The sequence below is a fragment of the Hemicordylus capensis genome, chromosome 1, assembly GCF_027244095.1.
Source record: "Hemicordylus capensis ecotype Gifberg chromosome 1, rHemCap1.1.pri, whole genome shotgun sequence".
Lineage (NCBI taxonomy): Eukaryota > Metazoa > Chordata > Lepidosauria > Squamata > Cordylidae > Hemicordylus > Hemicordylus capensis.
Genome location: NC_069657.1, coordinates 71613856 through 71638749, shown reverse-complemented (window position 1 = coordinate 71638749; position 24894 = coordinate 71613856). Strand labels below are relative to the sequence as shown.

Genomic DNA, 24894 nt, shown 5'->3' with positions numbered 1-24894 from the left:
TGGGGGGGCAAGGGGGGTTCTTACCGTCTACACACACTATACAGTGGGATGGGGGGGTATGGAGGCCACAGCTGCGGGGAGGGTGGGGGCGGGGCAGGTTCCCCCTTCTGCCTTCCCAAGCCATGCTGTTGTGCGGTGGGATGGGGCGGTGGAGGCTGCCCCAGCAAGAGTGAAGGGGGTGGTGGCACATGTGGCAAGGAGGGCATGTGCACACTCCCCATTGCCTGCTTGTCTACCCGTCCACTGTGATCAGGGGGGCAACTGGACAGGGGTGGTAGGAGACACATCTCATCGCCCTTGCCACCAGCTTAGTGCCTGGGCTAGTTGTGGGGGCCGACTGCTTTCACCGGCATCTGGCAACTGCTCCAGGGGGCATCTGCTGTGTCCCTCCTGGATCTGGGGTGTGTGTTGGGGTTTGTGTGTGTTCATGTTGGCTATTCTTTTGCTGGCAGCTGCAGCTGCTCTCTTTTCTCCCCTGCCTTGTTGTGAGCAGGAAGTTTTGGGCATGGGGACGGAGTTCAGAGCCTTTGACAGTGCTGCAGTTGCCAGGGAAGGGTTAACTGAGGCTACCAATCAGGGAGCAGCAAAGAGGGACTGCAGCTTGGAACCCTCTGAGTGGTCTCCTTGGGTCACGTGCTTGCCCCATCCACTCAGGGAACTGCCGTTGTGAGGGGGCGGGGCTGGAGGACCAACAATGCTATTTGTGGCTGGCGAACCTTAAAATATTAATCGTCTGTCGCTCACACTCCCTGCCGGGTCTGCAGCATGTACCCATCTGTTTGCTATGAGGTAAAAATAGGGTTCTATCTGCTTTCAGAAGGTAACCCTATTTTCTGCTCATCTGTATAGCTTCACTGTGTTCTTCATGCTTCTGTACTGGTCAAAGACTGTAATAAAGTTTATCTATCTAACAAACCTTCTGGAACCAACTGTAAATGAAGCATCCTAAAAGGTAAAGTTGTGCTGTTGAGTCCGTGTTGACTCCAGGCAACCCCAGAGCCATATGGTTTTCTTTGGTAGAAAACAATAGGGATGTGCATGGAACTGGGCGGGGGTGGTTTGAAGGCAGGGGGTGCTGCTTTAAGGGTGGGGGAGGGTGCACTTACCCCTCCCGCCACTCTACCCCCTGCTGGCACTCTGGTTTTCTAAAGTCCTGGGGGGACAGTGTACTTCCCTGCTGCCCCATTGCCTGTTTACTAGAACTATCCAGAAGCAGCCGGTGCGCACACATCGGCTACTTCCTGATAGTTCTGGTAAATGGGGGCAATGAGGCGCCAGGGAGGTATGCTGTCGCCCCAATGAACTTTAGAAAACCGGAGTGCCAGTGGGGGAAGAGCGGTGGGAGGGGTAAGTGCACCCCCCACACCTTCGAACTGGCCACTGCTCAAACCAGCTCGGAGGCCCATAAAGCGTCTCTGAACTGGTTCTGTGCACATCCCTAGAATACAGGAGGGGTTTACCATTGCCATCTCCCACGCAGTATGAGATGAAGCCTTTCAGCATCTTCCTATATCGCTGCTGCCCGATATAGGTACCAGAAGGGATTCAAACTGGCACATCTTGCTCCCTAGGCAAGCTACCTCTTATTTCCAAACTGAAGAATTTGAAAGAGAACAAGTACAATGACAGGCAGTTAGAGCCAAGTAATGGTAATCGGTTTGTCACATCTGCTCTGTACCAGTTGTTTTGTTAGCCACACTGCAAGTTTTATAGAGAAAGGCAGAATGCAATTGTTTTGAACAAATATTCTCTTTTGAGGGCTGGGATCCAAAATTTGGGCAGGCTCCATGTGATGGAACGTACATATTGGAGGAGCTGGAAAGCGAGTGTGTGTTGCCATAGTAACCAGGCACAGAATGTTCAGGGGAGGGATTTAAATAAGGACAGTTGGGAGCTGATCATTCGGAGTGAGAGGTTGGACAGAGCATAGCAGAGAGTTTGGTTTATGTGATCTGAACAAGAGATTGTTCAGGGGTTTGTGAGAGACTTGGGTGGTGAATTTGTGGAGACTGTGGAACCAGCAACATACTTGGGCAGTGCTCTAAAAGTGGAGGAGTGTTAAGCCTGGGAAAGAAACCTTGAATGTGAAAGGTGCCCATAAGCGAAACCTCCTCGTGACAGACAGGAAGGTCTGAGCTGATTCACTAAGTCTGCAAACCAAATTTTATTTATTTCAGTCCCAGTTATGTCACCTCGCTAAACAGTACATTTTATCAAGAAGGAAAAACCACTCAGTTAAACAGCTGACATACTTAGCAACTTTGTAGAGACGTTTATGTGCCCTGCCTTGCAGAGATCTTTATTTCAAACAGTTGTAAACAAACTTCTTGTTCTACACCTCAAGTTTTGTTTCAATTGTACACTGAACATAGACACCTATCCGACACTTGCAAGGCTATGTAACCAAGGTGTTGAGTACTGAGAGCAGGGTAATAAGTAATCATATGGTGGCAGCAAGAGTGAAAACTGAATAAATCCCCAGAACCTGGAGACTAAGTTGTTCTAAAACAATATAAAAACAAATCACCTCCCTTGAGAGCGGCATAACTATGATTATTTTCCCTGCCTCTCCAAGAAGCTCAGAAGGTTCGACAGAGGTAGAAACTAGGGATGTGCATGAACCTGTTCAGAGGCCCTTTTACAGGCCTCCGAACGGGTTGGAAAGACTGGTGGTTTGACCGGTTCGAAGGGGATACCTTTAAGGACTGGGGAGGGTGCACTCAGCCCCCCACCACATTTTCCCCACTGGTGTTACAGTTTAAAAGAGTTCAGGGGGGAAAGCAGCATACCTCCCTGCCACCGCATTGCCTCCTCAGACTGGAAGTACCTGGCATGCATGTGCACACATGTGCTGGATACTTCTGGTCAGAAGCGGCAATGGGGCAGCAGGGAGCTACGCTGCTGCCCCCCTGGACTCTTTTAAACTGTAGCACTGGTGGGGGGAATGTGTGGGGTGGAATGTGGTGGGGGAACTCTCCCCAATCCTTGAAGGTATCCCCCCCCACCTTTGAACCACCCCCTGCAAGTTCCATGCACATCCCTAGTAGAAATAGGGCCAAACACACCAATGTTAAGACAGAGCCAAGCTTTTAACCCAGTTCTCCTGTCTTGTTTCACACTCTCTGCTACATCACACTGGCTCCCCTCCCCCCACCACACCCAACAGTAGATCCCCATGCTGTAGATCCCCATGCCTTCCTCTCTCAGAAGGAAGAGAGGCTGTTCTGAAGTCCAAAACTCTTGAATGAGATGGAGCTGGTTCTATGGTTCATTCGATTCACTCCAAGTTTTCCACAAGGCTCACATAGGCTCTGGGCTCAGCCATGAAACCAGCTGGGTGACTCTGGGCCAGTCACTTCTCACTCAGCCCAACCTACTTCACAGGGTTGTTGTGAAAGAGAAACACAAGTATGTAGTACACCGCTCTGGGCTCCTTGGAGGAAGAGCGGGATATAAATGTAATAATAATAATAATAACCACCACTGTAACTGAAAACACACTTTGCAATCTCTTTTATTTTCAGTCTCTTCTTTCAGGCTTATAGACTGCATGGCACCCAATATACAAGGGAGGTGTGCATTGTTTCATTCTAAACTCGTCCACACTGCTAGCAAGTATAGAGAGGATCTGCAGCTACTATGAATTGCATCAGTGCTTCCCCTCCCATTAGGAGCTATGGGGAAATTGTTGCTACAGCACTGATGCAATACTTAGTGGCCACAGAGCTTCTCCACACTCTAGCAGCAAAGATGAGGTTTGGAAATGAACTGGATTAGTAGGGCATTATGCAGTATGTAAGCCACCCTTCTTTTTCTTGTGTTTCTGGATGTTCTGAATATTTGATGTTCTGAATATTTGAGCCCTGTAACAATGTCAGACTGTTCTTTGCCTAATTCCTGTAAGTAAGGCAACTGGTCATAAATTTTTACTTGATGCTGTGAAGATAATGACTTTAAACTATTGATCTGTGATAAAATAAGTGTTCCAATGAAAGAAATGTAGTAGAGAATCCATTATTTGCTCTGCTAGAAAGTAGTATATTTCTTGTTTTAATTTGGGCACACATTTCTGGAACTTAGCTGAGCTCCATGCTAGACTTTCAATCTAAACTTGACATACTGGGAATTGCCCCTGCTTATGGGACTTTAGAAATACCACCACCCCTATATTGCATTAAAATTCTGTTGAAGAGCATATTTGAAACTGATTTCAGAACTCTGAGATGAGAAAAATTTGGACCACTGAGTTGTGTTGTTCAAAGGAGAAGCATTAAAAAGTGTATAGCAGCCATAGCAAAGGATGAAGCATGAGCAGCTTTATTAAAACCAACCAAAGTTTATTTATAGAAGTCTATACATTTGTAACGAATGCTGCAGAGACATCAATGAATTAAAGCAAATAAACCCATCCCTCCCAATGAGCCCGTGTTGTCGTCACTCACTGTCACATGCACTTAAAGAGGAGAAAACATTACACCTTCATACACAATTAGTTCCATAGCTATTTGAGAAGAGTTACTCCCTCAATGCATTCTCAGTGAAAAAACAGGTGGTGTACAAGGACTCGGCACCTACTACCTCTGTGAAAAGCAGGATTTCTTCTTTCTGAGTTTGGTAAACAGGGCTGCATGAGGACAACTACCTCATTTACTTTTGCATCCTAAATACAGAGTTCCCCTGTTTGATCCAATCAACTCCCCTAACCCAATCAGAAAGGGGAAAACTGATGCATTATTTACAGCTCAGGGATGTCATCAGTTCTTTGATTATGAAGCCCAGTGTTGGGAGGTGTACCTCTGTTGCAAAGGTCTGTTGTGGACTGCCATGATATAAGTAGGTGGAATAATAAGAAAATAATTTTAACCTTTGCTTGCTCTTTTCTTGCTCATATGTTATAGCTTTGTAGAAACTGGTGGGCAATCAAAACCCCGCATCCTTTTGCAGTTGTTTTTCTACATCAGAAATGTTGGTATTGGGGAGACTGGTAACTACAATGATATTGCTGGCAAAATCAAGTGATACAGATACATATCTACATAGAGTATCATGATGGCTCCCAAACAGCTATACATTGGCAGATTCTAGAAATCTGCTTTTTAAAAAAGTTAGAAGCAAACATGTAAATAAGAACCCACAAGACTGTGAGAAAAGTCGCTAGGAAAAAAAGAATGATTACATATTTACACAATAGTCCGCAAAGCTATGGACTATCTAGTAAATAAAGCCACACAGTTTACACGACTTGACAAGAACTGCTTCAAGAGGAGGGTTCTGGGATTTCCCCTCTCTTCATTTCATCAGGTTTTACACAGTAGCATGTCTTCCTAGTCTTAAATAAGGAATTAAGAAGATAGATTAAAGCATCAATAAGGACCCCACAGATCATAGCCACAAGATTCAAATTTCTATCCAAATGTAAGCAAAAATTTGCTGGGCCTGCTTACAAATGCTTCACACGTTAGGATTTCTCCTTGAAACCCAGGGTCAGGAAAGCATCCTTACTGAAGGGCACTTTCCAGCACTAGCCTAGTGTGACCTGTCAGATCACCAGTGTGTATCATTGTATGTAGTTCCATATAATTCACTGTAGTTCATTTTGAAGAGCTCTTTGATAAAACATCATTTATTTACACTTCGATCTTTACACCTGAGTGATTATCAAGCAGTCATCTTGTTCCTATTCAGACATTCCATACATACAATCCTTGTGCTAGAATTCCGCTGCACATGTTGTACCAGTTACATATAGGTCAAATAACTGCCCTCTTATATTTTCCTACTCTCATTTCTACTGTATCCTTCCCATTCTGCAAAACAAGATAAAAGAATTTAACAGGAAGCAAATGAAAGATTTCTGGTCTGGAAAAGATGAGGCAAAACAGAGGCTGGATGAGTATATGGATTTGGTGACAAAGAGAGGTCCAAGGAACAGTCAAGGAAGATGAACTGCCCCATCCACCTGGGACAGGTAATTCAAGGGCACGTGTATTACTGCTGCTTTACAAAATGAGATGCAGGGAAAGAAAGGAAGGAATTTTTATAAGTCTGTGTGAAGAAATAGAGGTGTAAAGTTACACAACTATTGTCAGCCAGGCTTTCTGTTTGTTTAAAAAAAATCACATTTACTAAATTGGCCCTGCTGTTCTGGATGCTCAAGTGCAGCTGGTAGAAATTCAAGACAGCTGTAAAGAACTGTGACAGACAGATACAAATAGTACTGCAGGTTTAAAAATGATAAAAAAACTACCTGGAAAAAATTCGCACAACCCACCCACCCCCACAAAAATGTACACTTCCAACCTAAACCAGTTTGTAGAGATGCCCTTCTCCAAAGCTAGGAGCAAGGGGGAAGGAGAGGGAAAAGTGCAAGTGACCTTCAAGCCTCGAGAGGTCTTGTGCCACTGTTTTAGTTTTCCTTGCCTGTGGTGGTGAGACAGCCAAGTGCTAACACTGCTTCTGCCTCCAAGAGATTCCTGCAGAAATCCAGACTCCAGGTTAACACTGAATACTTACAGTCAGCCAACCAGCTGTATTTAAAAAAAAAAACTTTAAAAAAACAAAAAACTAAAAATAGCACGGATCCATATTTGTAGGTGGCAGGAAGAATGGGCAAGAAGGGAGGTCTATACAGTAAAGAGTCAATGGTTTATATTACAGATGGCTGGCAATTTTAAAGAGTCTCTTCCCAGCTCTGGTGCTGCTCCAACCCAGAAGGGCAAACTGAAGAGGGAGGGAAGAAAATAAAGGGTGTAGCATGCAAGATCAGAAGCAGCGGAGTGGGTTTGCTCAAATAAGCCCCCGTCTTTTCTTGTAGTCCTCCAGGTTCAGTGATCTCCGAGGGGCACCATCTTTTGCTGGGGGAGCCTTGGAGGTGATGGCCAGTGTTTTGGACTCTGTTGGAAGACAAGACACAGAGAGTAAGGAATTATGCATCAAAGCCAATATACCCTTTGCCTGATAGAATGCCTAATTTGTTCTGTATTGGTCTCAAAAGGAAGCTCAAGATTAGTACAAACTAACTTTTTCCTCACTAGAGAAAAACACAAGACATCTACTAAACTTTCCTTCAACACCACAATACAGTCGGTAGCAACTTCAGCAGAAACTTGGGGTTGGAGCTCCATTCCACATATCATCAACTGCAAGTCTTTGCACTTCAGTGCATTGCATTATTTATTTGAAGGCATTACCAAGCGTGTTTCCAAATTAAGTTAGTGCATATGGTGACAAGCTGATGCATATATATATACTTAATAAAATTACCTTTTCATCTGTTCTCTCTTAATAAATATTGTATAACACACAGTATCATAAGTAATAATATTGGGTGATTTCTTCCAAGCTGTATATGAAAGATTTCTACTACTACATTCCATACAATATAGATTCTACTTCTACATTCCATGTGCTCTCTTGTCAGTTTACCAGCTAAGACACTTGTTATTAGTGTCTCAATTACTACAGAAATGACAGACAAGCATTTGACACTTGTTTTGGAGTAGTATAATACACAAATTTAAGATGAGCCTGTTGTCTCCTCCAATGTACCCTTTCACTCCCTCACATCACCTGTTTGGCTATGGACCATATGATTGCAGACCATGAGGTTCCCTGTTATCCACAAGCCACCAAGCTTTAGGTAAAATATTTCTACAAGTTGTCTATACCATTGTATCTTCATTATTACTAACACAGCAAGGTACGTGACACTTTACAGAGTAACAGAAGCATATGACAGATGCCTACCCCCAACGAGGTTACCAGAAGACAGGTTTATGAAGCAAGCTCTCAATACTGCATCCCTTCCTCAGATACAGCTGTAAAGGCAGGTGGTACCCATGACTTTGCAGAAGGAGCTAAAGAGGGCAGTGGCAAAACTAGCCCCACCTTATGGTAAAACCAGAAGCAATTTCCCTCAGCTAGGAAGCAACTCCTGTTCCCACTAGCAACTGCACTCTTTAATTTCCAGTTCTTTTGTCCCACAGTAACCAGCAAAAGAGCAGTTCTATTAACCTGGGCTCATACTTTCCAGTTAGGAGCAGCCATAAAAACAAATGTGCACAAAATGACAAATTTATTTTCCTGTCCCCTTCAGATTTTATTTCTTTAGAAGTACCACTTACCTGAGCTTGGAACCTGGAGATCAATCTTCACATCAAAATCATGCACTTTGAAAAGATCCTCTGAGAGATCACTAGCTGATTTTGAATTCATATCTTTGTCTTTTCCCTGACTCTGAAACAAAACAAGAACAAAGGGAAACCATTCAGTATCAAACAAGGTGGAATCAAAATCAAACAAGATTTTTTTTTATTGTGTTTGAAGGCTTCTTCCTTTCACACACTAAAAGGATCCCCTTCTGTTCTTAAGACAAGAAGGTCTAAGTTTCAATATGCAATTACTTCATTTTACAATTCGCTAAGTTATGATTATCAGCGGCGGTGGCACAGCAGGGAATCAACTTGCCTAGAGTTTAAGAGGCTGTTAATTCAAATCCCCGCCGGTATGCTTCCCAGACTGTGCCTATTAAATACATTTTTAGTCACCTATATTGGGCAGCAGGGATTTAGGGAGGTGCTGAAAGGCATCATCTCATACTGCATGGGAGGCGGCACTGATAAACCACTCCTGTATTCTACCAAGAAAATCACATGGAATGTGATCGCTAAGAGTCGACACCAACTCGACAGCACAATCTTTCCCCTAAAGTTATGACTGGAAACAAACTCTAAAGTTATGAAGCATATGAGACAGCAGAGAGTTGGGGGCACTTGCCTTGTTAATGTCCTTTGGAGCATCTGGCAATACACCGGATCCATATTTTGCATTTAGTTGGGCAAGAATAGCAGCTTGGACGGCAGGATCTCTGGACTGTGACAGAAGCAATTGAACATCAATTCAATCAGTGTTTAAAAAAGTCCTTTTCACACAGGCTTTTTCAATTACCTCTTGCTGTTTGTAACCCATGATATCGAGATCTCTCCCCAATTTTTCAAATTTGTTGGTTTCTTTATTGCTTCTTGTGAAATTCTTATATTTTATTATTGTTGTCTTGAATTTTACAGGAGAAATGTGGGTATATCTTTCTAAAATAGACAAATGTTTCCAATGATATTCAAAGGTTGATATTTGTTTTCTGTCTTTATTTTCCAAGCTGGATTTGCTCACCAATACATCGTTCTGCTGAAGCAGGACATGATGGTCCTGTTCTACTGCATGGTGGACTATAGACAAACACTACAATGTTATGTGATCCTGGTCAATATCTAGTTACTTAAGTACCACATCTTGCAAGTGTCTGGATAGCTCAGTTCCAGCTATACATTCTGATATCACTTCTGCATGAGATTAGTCTACCTAGGTCTCTATTGCTCTCATTCTCTGCATTTACTTACATTGGAGACTATTGTGGGTTTGCATTGCCGCCTAGTAAAGGGGTCCATCTGCTGGTTTTTCATACTGTGGCTTTCAGCCTGCAGAGATAAATATATATATGCAGTCATGTCCTTTTGCCTTGTTGCTGCTTTACAGAGCATCATTACTCAGCACTATAAGCTATCAGATTCAAGTATCAGTGTCCTGCATTTCTATCCTTTAAGCCCCCCACCACACCCCACCCCCAAAAGATCACCAAGAAGTGTACAATGTGCATAACAAGATCCTTGGAATTAAAAAAACCCCAAACACAAAATAAGACAGTGGACTCCATTCAAAGAATTGTATGCAGAAGGAAAACAATCTGCATCATTCTGCAAGCACTGTTAAGCAAATGCAAGTGTTATCTTTCATGAAGTGCTATAGATTCTATAGAAGTTATCATGTTCCACTAGTAGAGAAGACTTGTGCAAAATAGATCACATGCTTAGATTTAGATTCACTTGTTCCAATGTGAGGCGTAAAATAACCCTTTTGTGACCTGAACACTCTTCCTATACATGCAGAATAGCTTCTGTTCCAGCCCAGGATCTTGGAAGATCCTGGAAACAAAGTGTTCTGCATTTACCATGTGCATACATGTATATGATCCTTAGGACAGGGCTGGATTATGGGGGAGTAGAAGGGAAGATGTGCATGAGGAGAGAAGGGCTGTTAATAAGAGAAGTGCTAAGGATCTCCCTTTATTTCTAACAATAGTTTTTACGCCACTCCAGGCTTTCTCCCTCCTCTGAACTACCAAGGTCCTTTCTAGGTTCAGACATAATCAAAATTGTGGAACGCACTCCGCCCAGATATGAGGGGATTATCTTCCTTGGAGGCCTTCAGGAGAGCCTTAAAGACTCATCTTTTTAGCCTGGCTTTTTAATATTTAGTTTTAATTGCAATTTTAATTTGCTTTTAATTGGTTTCTGATTTTAAATGTTATGTATTTCTGATTTTAATGTAAACCGCCCCGAGCCACTTTAGGAAAGCCATATATAAATCAAATAAATAAAATAAAGTTGCGGAAAGAGGGTGGCAAGGCAAAGCCCAAGGCAGCTATAGCCACCACGGAACATATTTTGGCTGGCAAGGGAAGGCAGCCTCCAACAGATGCCATTTCGCCTTTGCAGGCTCGTTAGTCCTTGTCAGCAGGTGGATTTCAAATGTCAGGATTATAACAGCATCTCTATTGCAGTTTTATATTTAACGTGTGTCCTCTTTTAAAAACAAGCCAACAACAACATCACAGCCAGAACATTCCCCAGCCCCTCCTTCTAATGAGGAACTAGTGCTGCTCAGCAAACCTGCAGTAACTGCTTAACACCTTGTAAGAATTGCATGAATGACATATTGCTGTTAAAAGAAGCAGCTTTTCCTTATAAATAATGAAAAACTCCCCAGTACTCTGCTCAGGTAGTCACATTTCTCCATGACAAAGTATTTTGCATTCTCTTTGCACCGCTCTATGATCAGCACAACTCACCACTAAAGCCTTTTCAGATTCCACAATGTTCCATTCTCTATTCCTCTGATTAATATAACTGAAACAAAAAAAGCCAGTATTTACTTACCCCACAAAAAAACCCTTCAAAGTTCTCCAAACAAGTTATTTCCACAGAAGTTACTTCCTGATTTACACATTTTTGTTGAGATTACAGAAATGAGGGTTCACTTCTGAAAACTTTAGAAATGGCTGATTCTGTCCATGTGGCGAGAGCTAGCAAGATATGTGCAGTAAGATCAGCACCTCCAGAATTTCTCCCCTAAATACATTGATAAGAGGGTCACAAAACCTCTTAGTAACTCCAGTATGCTGCTATTCTCTTTTCTGATATGTTAGGCATGTACCTGATGGCTGAAATATTTTTTGTCCTCTGGCGATCCAAGGCCTCTGCTCTTTCCTCCAGCTCATTAAGCTGATCTTGTATCTGCTTTGCCCTGTCCTGGTCTCCCATATCTTCTGCCATAGCCTTCAACAAAGAGTTATTTGTTAGGTTTGAACCATCATCATAACATTAGGTACAATATCTTATATTACTTCAGGTAGCTTATTTTCCTTCTTAGGAAATATTTTTAGCAAATATTATACTTTGGAATCAAAAGTGTTGAGATTCTTAAGGCAGGAGGAATAATTAACAGAAGAATAACCTTAAGGCATCTCATAGTGCAAGATATACCACAAAACTGATCTAGGTGCTCATCTATTGGTGGTAGTAAATATTTTTCAGGGCTTACAGTCCAACAAAATTGAATCATCAGTCTACATCTCATACAAAAATGAATTTCATAAATCACTGTGAAGTTAATTCTCATAATATACATATTAAAAAATCTGTTATAAAACTAATGTCTGCATAAATATTTAAAGGTATGCATGATCAAAGCTGTAAAGATTGTGCAGATAAGTTTTCATTAACAGGAAGCTTTGAGAAAAATACTTTCAGATTTTGTTTATTTACAGGAAAGAAACTGAGTGCTACTTATGCAAGGCATTTAGAAAATTCAGCCCCCAAGGCAGGCTTAGCCCTTCAGCAACCATTTATTTATTGTTAGATTTTTAATACACCTTTCATTAAAATAATCCCAATATACAGAGATTGGAACACAACTATAAAACAGTTACAAATTTTTTAAAAAGGAATATAAAAATACGAATCTCATTAAAAGTTTTTTTAAAAAACACAATGAGACCATAAAATACAGAGCAGAAGCAATAAAAATAAGACTCATAAAAGTCTGAGTAAAAAGCCAAGATTTCACTTCCTTTCTAAAAGCTGTGATGGAAACTGAGGAATGGATGTCCACTGGGAGAGCATTACAAAGTCTGGGGGCAATAACTGAGAAGGCCCTGTCCAACATTTACCAACTTTTACCTTCTCTTTTAACAGTTGTGTTTTCTTCATGGCATAGTTTGGTGGTGCTTTCCGGAACCTCTCTTTCTCTTTTACAATCTACAAATGGATAACAGAAGAGCCTGTTTTTATAGTGCAACATCTGGATTTCACAAGGGATATGTCAAACCAGCTCTGTTCGCTACCACAAGGCTATTATCCAAACCTTTACAAGCCAAGCCCAGTCCCATATCACTCATTTTGTATGGTCTGTTTAAACTTCTGGTCCTAACCTGTATTTATGAAGTACTGGAATACGAAAGACGTTCCCTAGAATTTGTCCATGCACCATGTTACATGCTGACTACAAGCTTACTGGTAATTCAACAGGAATGAGCAATCTATCAAGACTACTTACAGCATAGCTCTGCTCTAGCACAGTTACAGGTGACAACCAGAGCAAAACTAGTTTCCCTACTTGTATATGCTGCAATAAAAACACCATCAAGTCCTTAGTGCCTCACTCACACACAGCATGAGTGCTATTTCAGCTGCAATCCAACTTCTGAAAGTCTCAAAAAGGCAAAACCAAGATGATATGCAAGACAACCACCAAAGTAGGGTCCAAAAAGAGCCTTGAACGATCTCATTCTAATCTTATCTTTACAGAACCAGAATCTGGTGTCCAAGAACATCACCTTTCTGTTACCAACCTTCAATTGCAGGAGTTCAGCAAAAAAAAAAAAGGGGGGGGGTATTTTATTCATTTACCTCCTCAATGTCCTGGTCATTAAATTTATAGTTAAGGGCTTCTTTGATAGACACTTCCTTTCTGTTTACTTCATCTAGTGTTGGTAACTGCATCCCAGCAGAGAACATCTAGTGGAGAGAGAGAGAGAGAGCGCACATCAAGATTTCATGCACCACACTTGTATTCTTGGCAAAAGCTACTGGGAATAATGGGAACACTGCAAACTTACAGCTTCCTTCCATTTCATGAACTCGCTCTCTGTAAATTCTTGATTGGAGACAAACTCTAAACGAAACACACGCTGATCACTGCCATGCCTGTCAGAGAAATTTTTTTTTTTAAAAAAAGGACAATCTAACACTTCTGTTACCTCCCAGTCTCTGGAGAGGGGACACTAGCAGAGAGAAACATCAAACAAAGTGCATTCTATAGTTGGCTGCTAGCACTACTCATTCCTCTGAACATCAGACTACATTACGTCAGCCCAAGTTCTACTTTTGTTTTAGAGAGATACATTCTGAATGGGATCATAGTGGTGAAGAAAAGAAGTGGCTACTTATAGCACAGCAAATACTCACTGTCTCATTTCAATATTTGTTCAGGCCCAGCCACCCACCCACCCCCAGATTTCTAAAAAAAATACAAGGAAAGTCTAAGTGATATTTTCCCAACTTCCTATTGCTTAAGAAGAAAATTCTGACATTCAACACTACAACTCCCTTATTACACAGGAAACATTACTCTTGTCAAGTGATGAAGTATTAATTCCAGCTGTCTTACCTTAGTTGCAGCCCTTTATTTGTCCTAGTACCCCCAAGCTGATAAACCTTTGCCGTTTCTACAACACCAGTTATTTCTGCCACCTATACACAAGTAGATGAGAGAGGAACAGGATGAACACTTCTATTTGCACTTTTTCTAACAAAGGAAACACACATTTGTGGACACAGACTCAGTAAGGAGTAAGTACAAAAGCTGGAGCTACAATTCATGCCTACTGATAAACTTGGATCATCACTAAAGATTCATCACTTGCTTTGAGACAGGAAGGCTATCCTTCTCTTGAAATAAGCCACATATAATTGTACTATTTTTAAAGTAGCAAGTTATTAAATCTTCTACAGACTAAGTCATAAAATGTGTCTTGACATCTAATTTCCTGAATTTAAGATGAGCCCCTTAAAAAAAAAGAGGTCAAATAAAGGTTATACCTATATTTACCCCAAAGGAAGAGGACTCTTAATTAAAGTTGACCCGATGATTTCTATCATCAAAAACCTAGGAAAAAACCCTAGTCCTGGATTCAGGTAAATACAGTAAGAAAACCAGGACAGTGGCAGGGCAAGGATTTTTTTGGGTTTTTTAGAGTTCTTACCCAATATTATATAGTATCTGCTTTTCCTTAGGGTGTGCACAAATCAAAATCTGTGATTCGATTTGATGTTGAATTGGATCCCAGACCTCCCGAAATGATTTATTGAAAGCAGCTGGTTGGCTGGCTGCCTCAGCAAACCAGCCCTGAATCACCTAAATCAATTTGGGTGATACACATGCCATTTTAAGGCCCATTTTCTAAACAAACAAACAAACAAACAAACAAACAAACAAACAAACAAAAACAGGCCTCAAAATGGCACTCCCCCAGTCTACCAATTGGGATTGGTGGGTAGGCCAACCCTCCGCTCCAGACTTAGTGCATCAGCCTGCCTTGAGGGACAGGTCTACCTGCGTAGACTTGTCCTCCAAAGGGGGCTGACATCCTAAGTCCGGAGTGGAGGGTTGGCCTATCTGCCGATACCAACTGGTACGCCAGCTCCCTTTTCCAGCAAGATTTCCAGCAGAACCCTTTCCCAGCAAAATGGGCTTCAAAATGGTGTTTGAATCACCCAAACTGATTCGGGTAGAATCGGGGTGATTCTCCTCAACCCTGAATCAGACCCTCTGTTTTGAGGGCAATTCAATTTGGGGGTCAAATCTGCAAATCACCCAAATCAACTCAAATTGATTTGACAGCGAATCAATTTGCACATCCCTATTTTTCCTTCACCACACTTTGGGAAGATAACCTTTCACACTCAAACTTTTCTTGCAAGTGAATGGAATGTTTGCTGCTCTTAATGTCAACAGGAATTGAGTCCAGTAGGGTACCCTTGATAAAAACTCACCCTGTAGACTGGTTTGCTATTGTGGTTTCCTATGCCAATGCGCACAAAGCAGCCTGTGACCGTTTTGGCAAAGAAAGGCATGTGACACCAACGCTCCAGTTTGTGTCGAGATAATCGAACCCGATTCAATTCTTCAGGCAAGGACACTGGTTGTGATTTGGGGGGGATTTCTTCTTTTCTAGTGCAACAAAGAGGAAAAACGATTCATACATTCAAATAAAAGGAGTCATACCATTGTGCTTATTAATCAGAATCCCAAATCCACAGATGCTGGATAATGGACTTTGTATTTCTGTGACTAGAAGCATTGGGTTGGATCTAAATGCACTTGCAGAAGTTTCCTTCCATCCACAGAAGGGAAGTTGTGCTCATGGAAGGGGTTCTTATGTGAACAGGAGCTTCCACAAGCACAGTAATAAGTTTGGATCCAACCCACTGATGTTTGCTACTTAAGCAAACAGAATTTGTACTGCCCTAAGATAATCACATTTGGGATATATCACCTCCATTCACATCCAGCACCACGTATTACAAAGCAAAAGGCATAAGCTGAAAACAAATATATACCACACTGAAGTGGTATGACCTATTACATAATCAAATGGTAAATACTCCTTAGCTGAACACAGAAGCCAGGAATACAAGAGAGGAACAGATTCAAAAGTTTTTTCCTCATATTCTCAACCAGCGTTCAATACTCACTCTTCTTCCTCATCAGAAGATGAAGACCTGGATGACCGATCAGTCTTCTCACTAGACTTATCATCCTCTTCCTCCTCCTCATCATCTGAGTATACTTCACTGGTTTTTAATGGTTGCTTTTTTGCAAGCAACTCAGCTACAAGGGATGAAAGAAATAATTTTCTTTTTTGCTCAGTTTATTAGTGCCTAGAATAATACAAGACTCTGTGTTCCCTCTGCCTAGAGACTTGGTTTTAAAACAAGCACAGACCAGACAGATATCCCTGTACAAGTTATAAAACAGCTTTCACCTGCTACTAAATTGGTTAATTGGTAATTGAAGCTTTAATAAATCAGACTTTTCCCATTCGAACTTTTAACAGGATCTATAGAGCCATTCTTTAGTAGTTTCATGTGCCAAAGGGGTGCTTTGAGCATGTGCAGCAAACCAGTTTAAAACTGAGCAAGTTTGTACAGTATGGTAGTCTGCTGTGCAAGGTAAAGAGTCCTACCATGTGTGTGTGAAAGCCCCTGGCCCATCCAAAATACCTCTTGACTAAAACATCAGGCAGTCAGAAACAAACTTCTTAAAGAACACCCAGCTTAACAGCCAAACATCTATTAAAATCAGCCCAGCTGCACTATGAATGTCAGTGACCCATAAGCAAAATGGAGCATCTTGGTTGTGATAGCGAAGAAAAACGAGTGGAAAGTGTCAGGCAAGACAAAGGTTTGGAGTATGTACAAGGAAAACCAGTATGTTTTCCAGGCTCATGTGTTGTGAGACTTGACAGAGTAAGTGTGACTCTGTTGGTCCTTTTGGATCTCTCAGCAGCTTTCGATACTATTGACCATAGTATCCTTCTGGAACGTCTGAGGGAGTTGGGTGTAGGAGGCACGGCTTTGCAGTGGTTCCACTCCTATCTCTCGGGCAGATTCCAAATGGTGTCACTTGGAGATTGTTGCTCTTCAAAATTTGAGCTTTTATATGGGGTCACTCAGGGCTCCATATTGTCTCAAATGCTTTTTAACATCTACATGAAACCGCTGGGAGAGATCATCAGGGGATTTGGAGCTGGGTGCTATCATGTCAATCATGTCATCAGGAGAAGGCATATCCTCCCTGAATGCCTGCCTGGAGATAGTAATGGGCTGGATGAAGGATAACAAACTGAGACTGAATTACTTGTTGTGTGGGGTCGTTACTCGGGAAACAATATTGACCTGCCTGTTCTAGATGGGGTCACACTTCCTCAGAAGGAACAGGTATGCAGTTTGGGAGTGCTTCTGGATTCACGCCTCTCCTTGGTTTATCAGGTTGTGGCAGTGGCCAGAAGTGCTTTTTATCAGCTTTGGTTGATACACCAGCTGCGTCCGTTTCTTGAGATTCATGACCTCAGAACAGTAGTACATTTGCTGGTAACCTCCAGACTTGATTACTGCGATGCGCTCTATGTGGGGCTGCCTTTGTACATAGTCTGGAAACCACAATTAGTACAGAACGCGGCAGCCAGGTTGGTCTCCAGGTCATCTTGAAGAGACCATATTACTCCTATATTACAGGAGTTACGCTGCCTGCCAATAGGTTTCTGGGCAAAATACAAAGTGCTGGTTATAAACTATAAAGCCCTAAACAGCTTAGGCCCACGGTATTTAAGAGAGCGTCGTCTTCTGCACGATCCCCATTGTCCATTGTGTTCGTCAGGGGAGGCCCGTCTGTGGCTACCTTCAAGTTGTTTGGTGGCCACTCAGGGACGGGCCTTCTCAGTTGTCGCTCTGAGACTTTGGAATGCACTTCCTGCTGATATAAGACTTTCCCCATCCCTAGTGGTTTATAAAAGATCCTTGAAGATTCATTTTTTAACCAGGCCTTTTAGCTTTTGTAATTTTAAATTTTGTAAATTGTTCTCATTTAAGGCAGCTTTTTGGAGTTTTAATGGATTTTAATGTTTTATTTATTTGTATTGTTTTATTATTGTGAACCGCCCAGAGACTTTGGTTTGGGGCGGTATAAAAATCCATTAAATAAATAAATAAATAAATAAATAAATAAATAAATAAATAAATAAGAAAGAAAGATTGTGTTGCTGTATATGTTGTTTGTAAGCCGCCCTGAGTCCTATGGGAGTAGGGCGACATATAAAAACTAAATAAATAAACTGGGTTAGCAAGATAAAGGGAGCCAGCAAGATTAAAATAAGTAACATAACTTCCCTGTTGGGATGTCATTTTAAAACACGTGAAGCTCACAAAACAAGCTGTTCTAATACAACTTCTGCCTAGGGTTATAGTAAAGTAAAGGTGATTGCAACCATCCATTAACAGGGGAAAACCCACAAACAAGACAAAAAGACTACTCAGGAAAGAAGAAAAATGCAGACAATGATAGCTTGTGCCAAAGGTCAGGCTGCTTTGGAAGATCAACATTGGGGTAGCCTATTAAAATTAGATACTTAGTCTGAAATATCAACTGTACTGAAAGTGATGAACAACGAGAAAATAGGGGGAAGATACAGCAAGACCGAAACATGCCTCCTACACAATTAGTAAAACAGACAAGTGCCTTATAGTGGCATATGTGGAGAGCAGCTCCTGGGAATCAAATACAACCATATGATGTGAATTGGAAATGTATTTTATGTTGGATCTTCTCTTACTTGACCATGAAGCTTTAAACTTGCCTGTTCTATTCTTTCTTTTCTCTCGTTCTGCTTTCAGTTCTTCCATCGCTTGGGACTTCTTATCCAATTTTTCATCTCGCTTTGACCGTCTCTCTTTATTGTGTGACATTACCTGTTAAACACATAACCACCGCTTCAGTATCTAATCAGAATTAATGTCCAAGAAGAGTTACACATACTAATGCTTTTATCTGCATAGCCTAAGCATGGTATAAAGATTATGCCTGCACTGATTTGGTATGGCCATTTACATGGAACAGTATCACACTGGATAATCTCAGAATGTAGTTATTTTTCTTTCATTAGTTTACAAAGCTGTGCTTAGGAAGCTCAACTGTAAATATATCTTGAAACCCAGCTATAGGGGATTGCATTCGAACTAGCACAAACAGAAGGATGTTCCCACCCTCTCCTCCCCACTGCATCCCCCTGTATCCTGCAAGAGTCACTCCTTAGGGTGGGGGGAACCCTTGGGAATAGGATGGCATGTGATGTGGAGGGAGGGGGCAAATCTGCCAAAATAAAGAAAAAGCATCTTGTGCAAGTGGAACTCCTGAGATAGTCCCATTCCACAGGTTCTCTTCTGCTTGTGCTAGTTGGATACAACCCATAACCATCCATATTTTTGCAGCATGGCATTACACAGGTTCAACTAGCTATCTACATGCACCCTAGTAAAAGCTAAGAAGTGTTCTTTCAGCTTGAGAACTCTAAATGCCTCTTTTTCCTGTTAGCAACTGTTATTTAATGGAAAACCACAAGTTTTATAGTACAGTGTATATGAAACGGCTTCTGGAACAAGGTATGTGTATGATGAGAGTCTTGTGACATCAGGAGAATGTTCCAGAAATTTGCAATGTTATGGACCACAGAACATCCATGTACTTCCCTTGCCACTCCAAATGCTCCATAAACATTACTTTGCTAGGGAAATGACAGACTATTTTCTAACAAAACGTATCTTCAACAACATATCTCCCACAAAACATATCTTCAAAACATATCTTCAAGCTAAGTTGTCACAAAGAAAAAGTGGGGCTAATGTAAGTGGGGCAAATGTAGATGTGGCATTCAAATCCATGGACTAAGAACCTATTGCTACTTTGCCATAAAACCACCTAAACTGGTCAACACTGTTAACCAAGGATTTACTAGGCAAGAGACAGAGGAAGAGACAAAACATTTTGCTTTCCCAAAAATCTCCCAGTTGTACTGTGACAAGTCTGAAACTGAAGGACAATTCTGAAACTTCATTAAAGATTAAGTCACATACTGAATCCAAGTCATTTAGCATCACCAATGCCCAGCATAAAATGTTTCCAGCCTCCCATTAAAATGAGCTTATTCTATTTCCTACCTGGGATTCTTGGATCTGGGTGAGCTTTTTCTTCTCCTGTTCTTCTTCTTGTTTTTTCTTTTTCTCTTTCTTTTCTTTCTTTTTTGCTGTCTTTAATTTCTTCTTTATTTCAAACCTGGGCTCAAAACAAGGTTAAAAGATGAACAAGAGGCTGCAATCAGTTTCAAACAGCATCAGGACAGATTTATTAGCATGGCTGATTAGAAATGCTGAAGCAAGGGAATTCTAAGCAGGAATTTTATTTTGTAATGGAAAATATGCAAGTTGCAAGTTAAATATATCTGTTTATTGCCATGCAAAAATTATGGGAAACAATATGCAAATATCAACAAAACCAAGTAGTTGCTCAGAGGTAAGAGAGCAGAAGTGCTTGAGTAGGTGGGTGGATCACCTTAAAACAGAGCTATTTTTCTTTATCTTTGCAAAATGCAGAACTCAGGCAAATGTAAAAATCTGGGTTAGAAATCAAATTAACTACCAATTTAAGTTAAGGATCTACTGAGCTTGTTAGAAGCCCAAACCATCTTTCAGGGAGACTTGGAAAGTTTAGAACGAACAGCATACACCCAGCTAGTTGATTGTGCCAGCAATAGGGGAGCTTTCTCTGGCCAAGATCTTTTTAGAGTTTTGCCATTCAAATAACTGTGAATGAAATCCTACAAGCAATTATTTTATTTTATTAATCTTAACATTTATATCCCACCTTTCTCCTAATGAACAGTTCTAAAATATAACATGCAGTGCAAAAATAAGCGAGCAAAAATAGGGGGTTGGAGCTCGGGAGATGATTTTGATCTGCCCGTTCTGGATGGGGTCACACTTCCCCTGAAGGAACAGGTACGCAGTCTGGGGGTGCTTCTGGACACAAAACTCTCCCTGGTGTCCCAGGTTGAGGAAGTGGCCAGAAGTGCCTTCTATCAGCTTCAATTGATAAGCCAGCTGTTTCTGTTTCTTTAGATAAATGACCACAGAACAGTAATACATCTGCTGGTCACCTCCAGACTTGACTACTGCAATGCGCTCTATGTGGGGCTGCCTTTGTACGTAGTCTGGAAGCTGCAGTTAGTCCAGAATGCGGCAGCCAGGTTAGTCTCTGGGTCATCTCGGAGAGACCATATCACTCTTATCTTAAAAGATTTACACAGGTTGCCGATAGGTTTCCGGGCAAAATACAAGGTTTTGGTTATAACCTATAAAGCCCTAAACAGCTTGGGCCCTGGGTATTTAAGAGTACGTCTTCTTTGCTATGAACCGCACTGCCCATTGAGATCATCTGAAGAGGTTCATCTGCAGTTGCCACCGGCTCGTCTGGTGGCTACTCGGGGATGGGCCTTCTGCATTGCTGCCCTGAGGCTTTGGAACACACTTCCTGCTGAAATAAGAGCCTCCCCATCTCTTACAACTTTTAAAAGGGCAGTCATGATGCATTTGTTCACCCAGGTTTTTAATTAGATATTGTTTTAATTGTGTTTTAATAGTTTTAACTTTTAAAATTTTAATTGTTGAGGTGTGTTGATCTTTTTACTGGTTGTTTTTATTGTCTTATGAACCACCCAGAGAACGTGCGTTTTGGGCGGTATAGAAATATGCTAAATAAATAAGTAAATAAGTAAATAAATAAATAAATAAACAAACAAACAATTAGAACGTTTTGGGTAGTACCCACAGAGATGCTCACAGGAGGACTCTGTCGTTTTGATTCTCTGCAATATTGCATTACTGCCAGTGGAAGGGAAGACTTAGGAAAATACACTAGGCTGTATAATGCTGTCAACCAGGTTCTCTCTAATTTGTTTTCCATCTGTGTGTGGAATGTGTTTTGTTCTGGGTGGCAGTATCAAGGCAGTGCGCGCACACACACACATACACACACACACACACTCAGTGTGGGATCTTCCTGATTCTATCCAAGCGGGATATAAAAATAACTGAGTGGACATTAAAAAAAAACCTTGTGTTTGCACGCATGTGCGCATGCCTTAGAGAGAACACTGCTGTCAACAATTAAGTAGTGCACCATGTTGTGGCCCAGTTAGCATGAAATCTTCTGCTAGCATGAGAACTAGTCTGGAACAGAGATCAATTTCTTCATGCAACCATCTTATTACCTTGCTACGTCCTTATGCCAGCGCAATAGTATTTATGCTAGTGCAAAACTAATCTAGATGCCACGCATTAAAATAGAACCAAACATTACAGAGATAGTATGAATCCAACTCAACCCAATAGCAATCATTTATACTGCATTTTCACCCAAACGCCCCACCCTACTCCAAGTCCAGATCAGACAGAGAAGAGGACGAGGTGTAGCAGAAGGGGCCTATATTGTGCAAACTGCAGATGGAAATTGACTGCCCAATTCTTCAAGGAACTTTATCTATACCTGGAAGGAATAACTACATCATTTTTGTACAAATACACACAAATCTTTCAATGGTACTCAGTTATAATATCTACCAGACTAAAACAGCAATGTGTATTACTCCGAAGTATCTGACTCTGAGGCAGCTGAAGTGGAAGAAAGTTTGCTGACCACTTCCTTGAAACCCAGGAAGACATGATAGAGGTCTATAAAATCATGCACGGTGTGGACGAAGTGCATGGTGTGGAGAAAGTGGATAGAAATTCTTCTCTCTCACACATAACACTAGAACCAGGGGTCATCCCATGAAACTGATTGCGAGGAAATCTAGAACCAACACACAGAAGTACTTTTTCATACAACGCATAATCAACTTGTGGAATTCTCTGCCACAAGATGTAGTGACAGCCAACAACCTGGATGGCTTTAAGAGGGGTTTGGATAACTTCATGGAGGTGAGATCTATCAATGGCTATAGGCTACCTCCAGCCTCAAAGGCAGGATGCCTCTGAGTACCAGTTGCAGGAGAGTAACAGCAGGAGATAGGGCATGCCCTCAATTCCTGCCTGTGGCTTTCAGCGGCATCTGATGAGCCACTGTGTGAAACAGGATGCTGGACTAGATGGGCCTTGGGCCTGATCCAGCAGGGCTGTTCTTATCTTAACACAGAACCATTTGAAATGTATTGCATTTACTCAACTGTAAGCTTGCTTTTTGATAAACAAAATCAAAGGCCAACTAAAATTTGCTTTAGAAATACTCTACAATTTCCTTGGGGAAATGCGCAAGGGAACAAAATAAATATTACAGTATACTAGGAGGACTGGAACCATATGTGCGCACTCGCATGTACACCTACAACACACCACAATATGAAAAGGGAATGTAAAATAGACTGTTGAAAAGCTCACCTTCTTTTGAGCACCTCTCTCTTCTCTATCCGGTTGAATAACTCCTGCTCCCTCTCCTTTTCTGTCATCTGTTCTAGCCGAGCCCTGTCCTCCTCATCACCCATGAAGTCCTCCCCATAGCCATCAGTGAACTCATCTTCAGATGATGAATCTGAGTCTGAGCTGGAACAGGAGCTGTTGCTTTCAGAGTCAGACACTTCACCTGAAATAGAACAGAAACATTCTGCTATAATAGGGTGATCAAGAAACTCCAGTTTAAGTTCAAGTAGATAATGAAACTGCATTTGCTCACATTCACCCTTGTTATCCTTGCCCCTCTTTCCCTCTGCACCCATTAAAAGTGAGACCACAGGCTGGAACCTGTCTTGTTCTTATGTTACGCTACAGAGTGTCATGAAAAGCAACAGCAATAAAATGCATAAATATCTGTGAAGAAGAACAGTCTCACTATGCTAGGAGACAACTCACAAACATTCTGTCCCTTATTACCCACTGATAAACTACAATCAGTAGGCTTGGGTATACCTAACTCCTAACCTAACTCTGCATTAAGGCAGGAAGTTAGAAAAAAAATTACTTTTAAGCAAAATGTATAGGTATAGGGTACCAAAAGGTCCAACAATATCATGAAGGTTACAAAACTGAGAATAACGAAAGCTACCTTTATCATTTATCCCAAGGACTAACAGAAGATTATAGCAAATAACTGATAAGATGCATCCCTGTTCTTGAGGGGAAATACAAACTCTGAAATGTGTATTTTAGCTATGGCAGCTTCCTGTGTTCCTATTAAATATAAAAGTGGCTGAGAAACTGAATCCAGTTCCTTCATATCTTTTCTTTTATCCAGCTAGTATTCCTCCATTTGCAGCTAAATTATCTCTATAACTGAGCACAATGTGAACGGGTGAGTTCACATGACATGATCAATGTTGAAATGCCAGTTCCCAGAGTTGGGCATAGGGGTGGAAAGTCAGCATTGGCTGTGTCGGAACCTGCCAATGGTGGCTCTATCAGCCCTACTTACGGTTCTGGATCAGACATCTATAACCAACTTCAATTCTCGGTTACAGATGTGTATACCGTAAGTAGGGCTGATAAAGCTGCTACTACTACTTCTACAAATATTTATATACTGTTCTTCAACTTCAACTGCTGTTCTCAAAGTGGTTTACACAGAAAAATAAATACATTAAAAAGATGGTCACCTGTCCCCAAAGGGCTCACAATCTAAAAAGTAAAACAGGTAGACACCACCAACCACCACTGGAGGGATGTTGTGCTGGGATTAGATAGGGCTCTCCCTCTGCTAAATATAAAAAGAACCACCACTAACTGAGCAAAGTTGTCTCTTTGCTCAGTTAGCAGGAAGCTGACATTGGTGGGTTCTCAGCGGAAGTCAGACTCACTGCCCAACTCTGGGAACCAGGGTTTCAGCTTTTATCTTGTCATGTGAACCCACCCAATGTCTAACTCCTTCCAGCTGAGTAGAGATTTCCACTCACATGCTCCTATCTGAACAACCCATGCTTCAGGACACAGATTATTACTGCCTCTGTTTTAGGAAGATATTTCGTGGTGTGCAAAGGTATTCCTTAAGTGTTTCACACACTTTCAGGATCAGTTAAGTTGTGCACTAACCAGTGGAGACAGACAAGAGAGATCGCTGGTTATGGCAGGCAGGGCATATTCTTAAATCCTTACTGGCAGCATTTATCGCACTTACTATGAATAT

General features: G+C 41.5%; 1 protein-coding gene and 1 long non-coding RNA gene across 3 annotated transcripts in view; one reads left to right on the top strand and one right to left on the bottom strand.

Moving 5' to 3' along the window:
• The first annotated feature begins 670 nt into the window (after nt 1-670).
• LOC128340564 (uncharacterized) lies at nt 671-7306 on the top strand. Of its 2 annotated transcripts, none has more exons than XR_008313799.1 (3): nt 671-789; nt 5820-5968; nt 6815-7306. It is a non-coding gene; the product is annotated as an uncharacterized LOC128340564 (long non-coding RNA). The 2 variants fall into 2 exon arrangements; XR_008313800.1 differs by having other exon boundaries at nt 683-820.
• RTF1 (RTF1 homolog, Paf1/RNA polymerase II complex component) overlaps nt 4317-24894 on the bottom strand; it is a 39220-nt gene continuing 18642 nt past the window's right edge. The window contains exons 4-18 of the mRNA XM_053285806.1: nt 23160-23361; nt 19887-20001; nt 18530-18641; nt 15870-16005; nt 15168-15345; nt 13783-13865; nt 13232-13319; nt 13023-13130; nt 12294-12371; nt 11269-11390; nt 10904-10961; nt 9396-9473; nt 8776-8871; nt 8124-8235; nt 4317-6893 (exon numbers count right to left, since the gene is read on the bottom strand). Of these exons, the coding sequence (XP_053141781.1) occupies nt 6787-6893; nt 8124-8235; nt 8776-8871; nt 9396-9473; nt 10904-10961; nt 11269-11390; nt 12294-12371; nt 13023-13130; nt 13232-13319; nt 13783-13865; nt 15168-15345; nt 15870-16005; nt 18530-18641; nt 19887-20001; nt 23160-23361 (1673 nt within the window). The 3' untranslated portion in view covers nt 4317-6786. The remainder of the gene's footprint in view (nt 6894-8123; nt 8236-8775; nt 8872-9395; nt 9474-10903; nt 10962-11268; nt 11391-12293; nt 12372-13022; nt 13131-13231; nt 13320-13782; nt 13866-15167; nt 15346-15869; nt 16006-18529; nt 18642-19886; nt 20002-23159; nt 23362-24894) is intronic.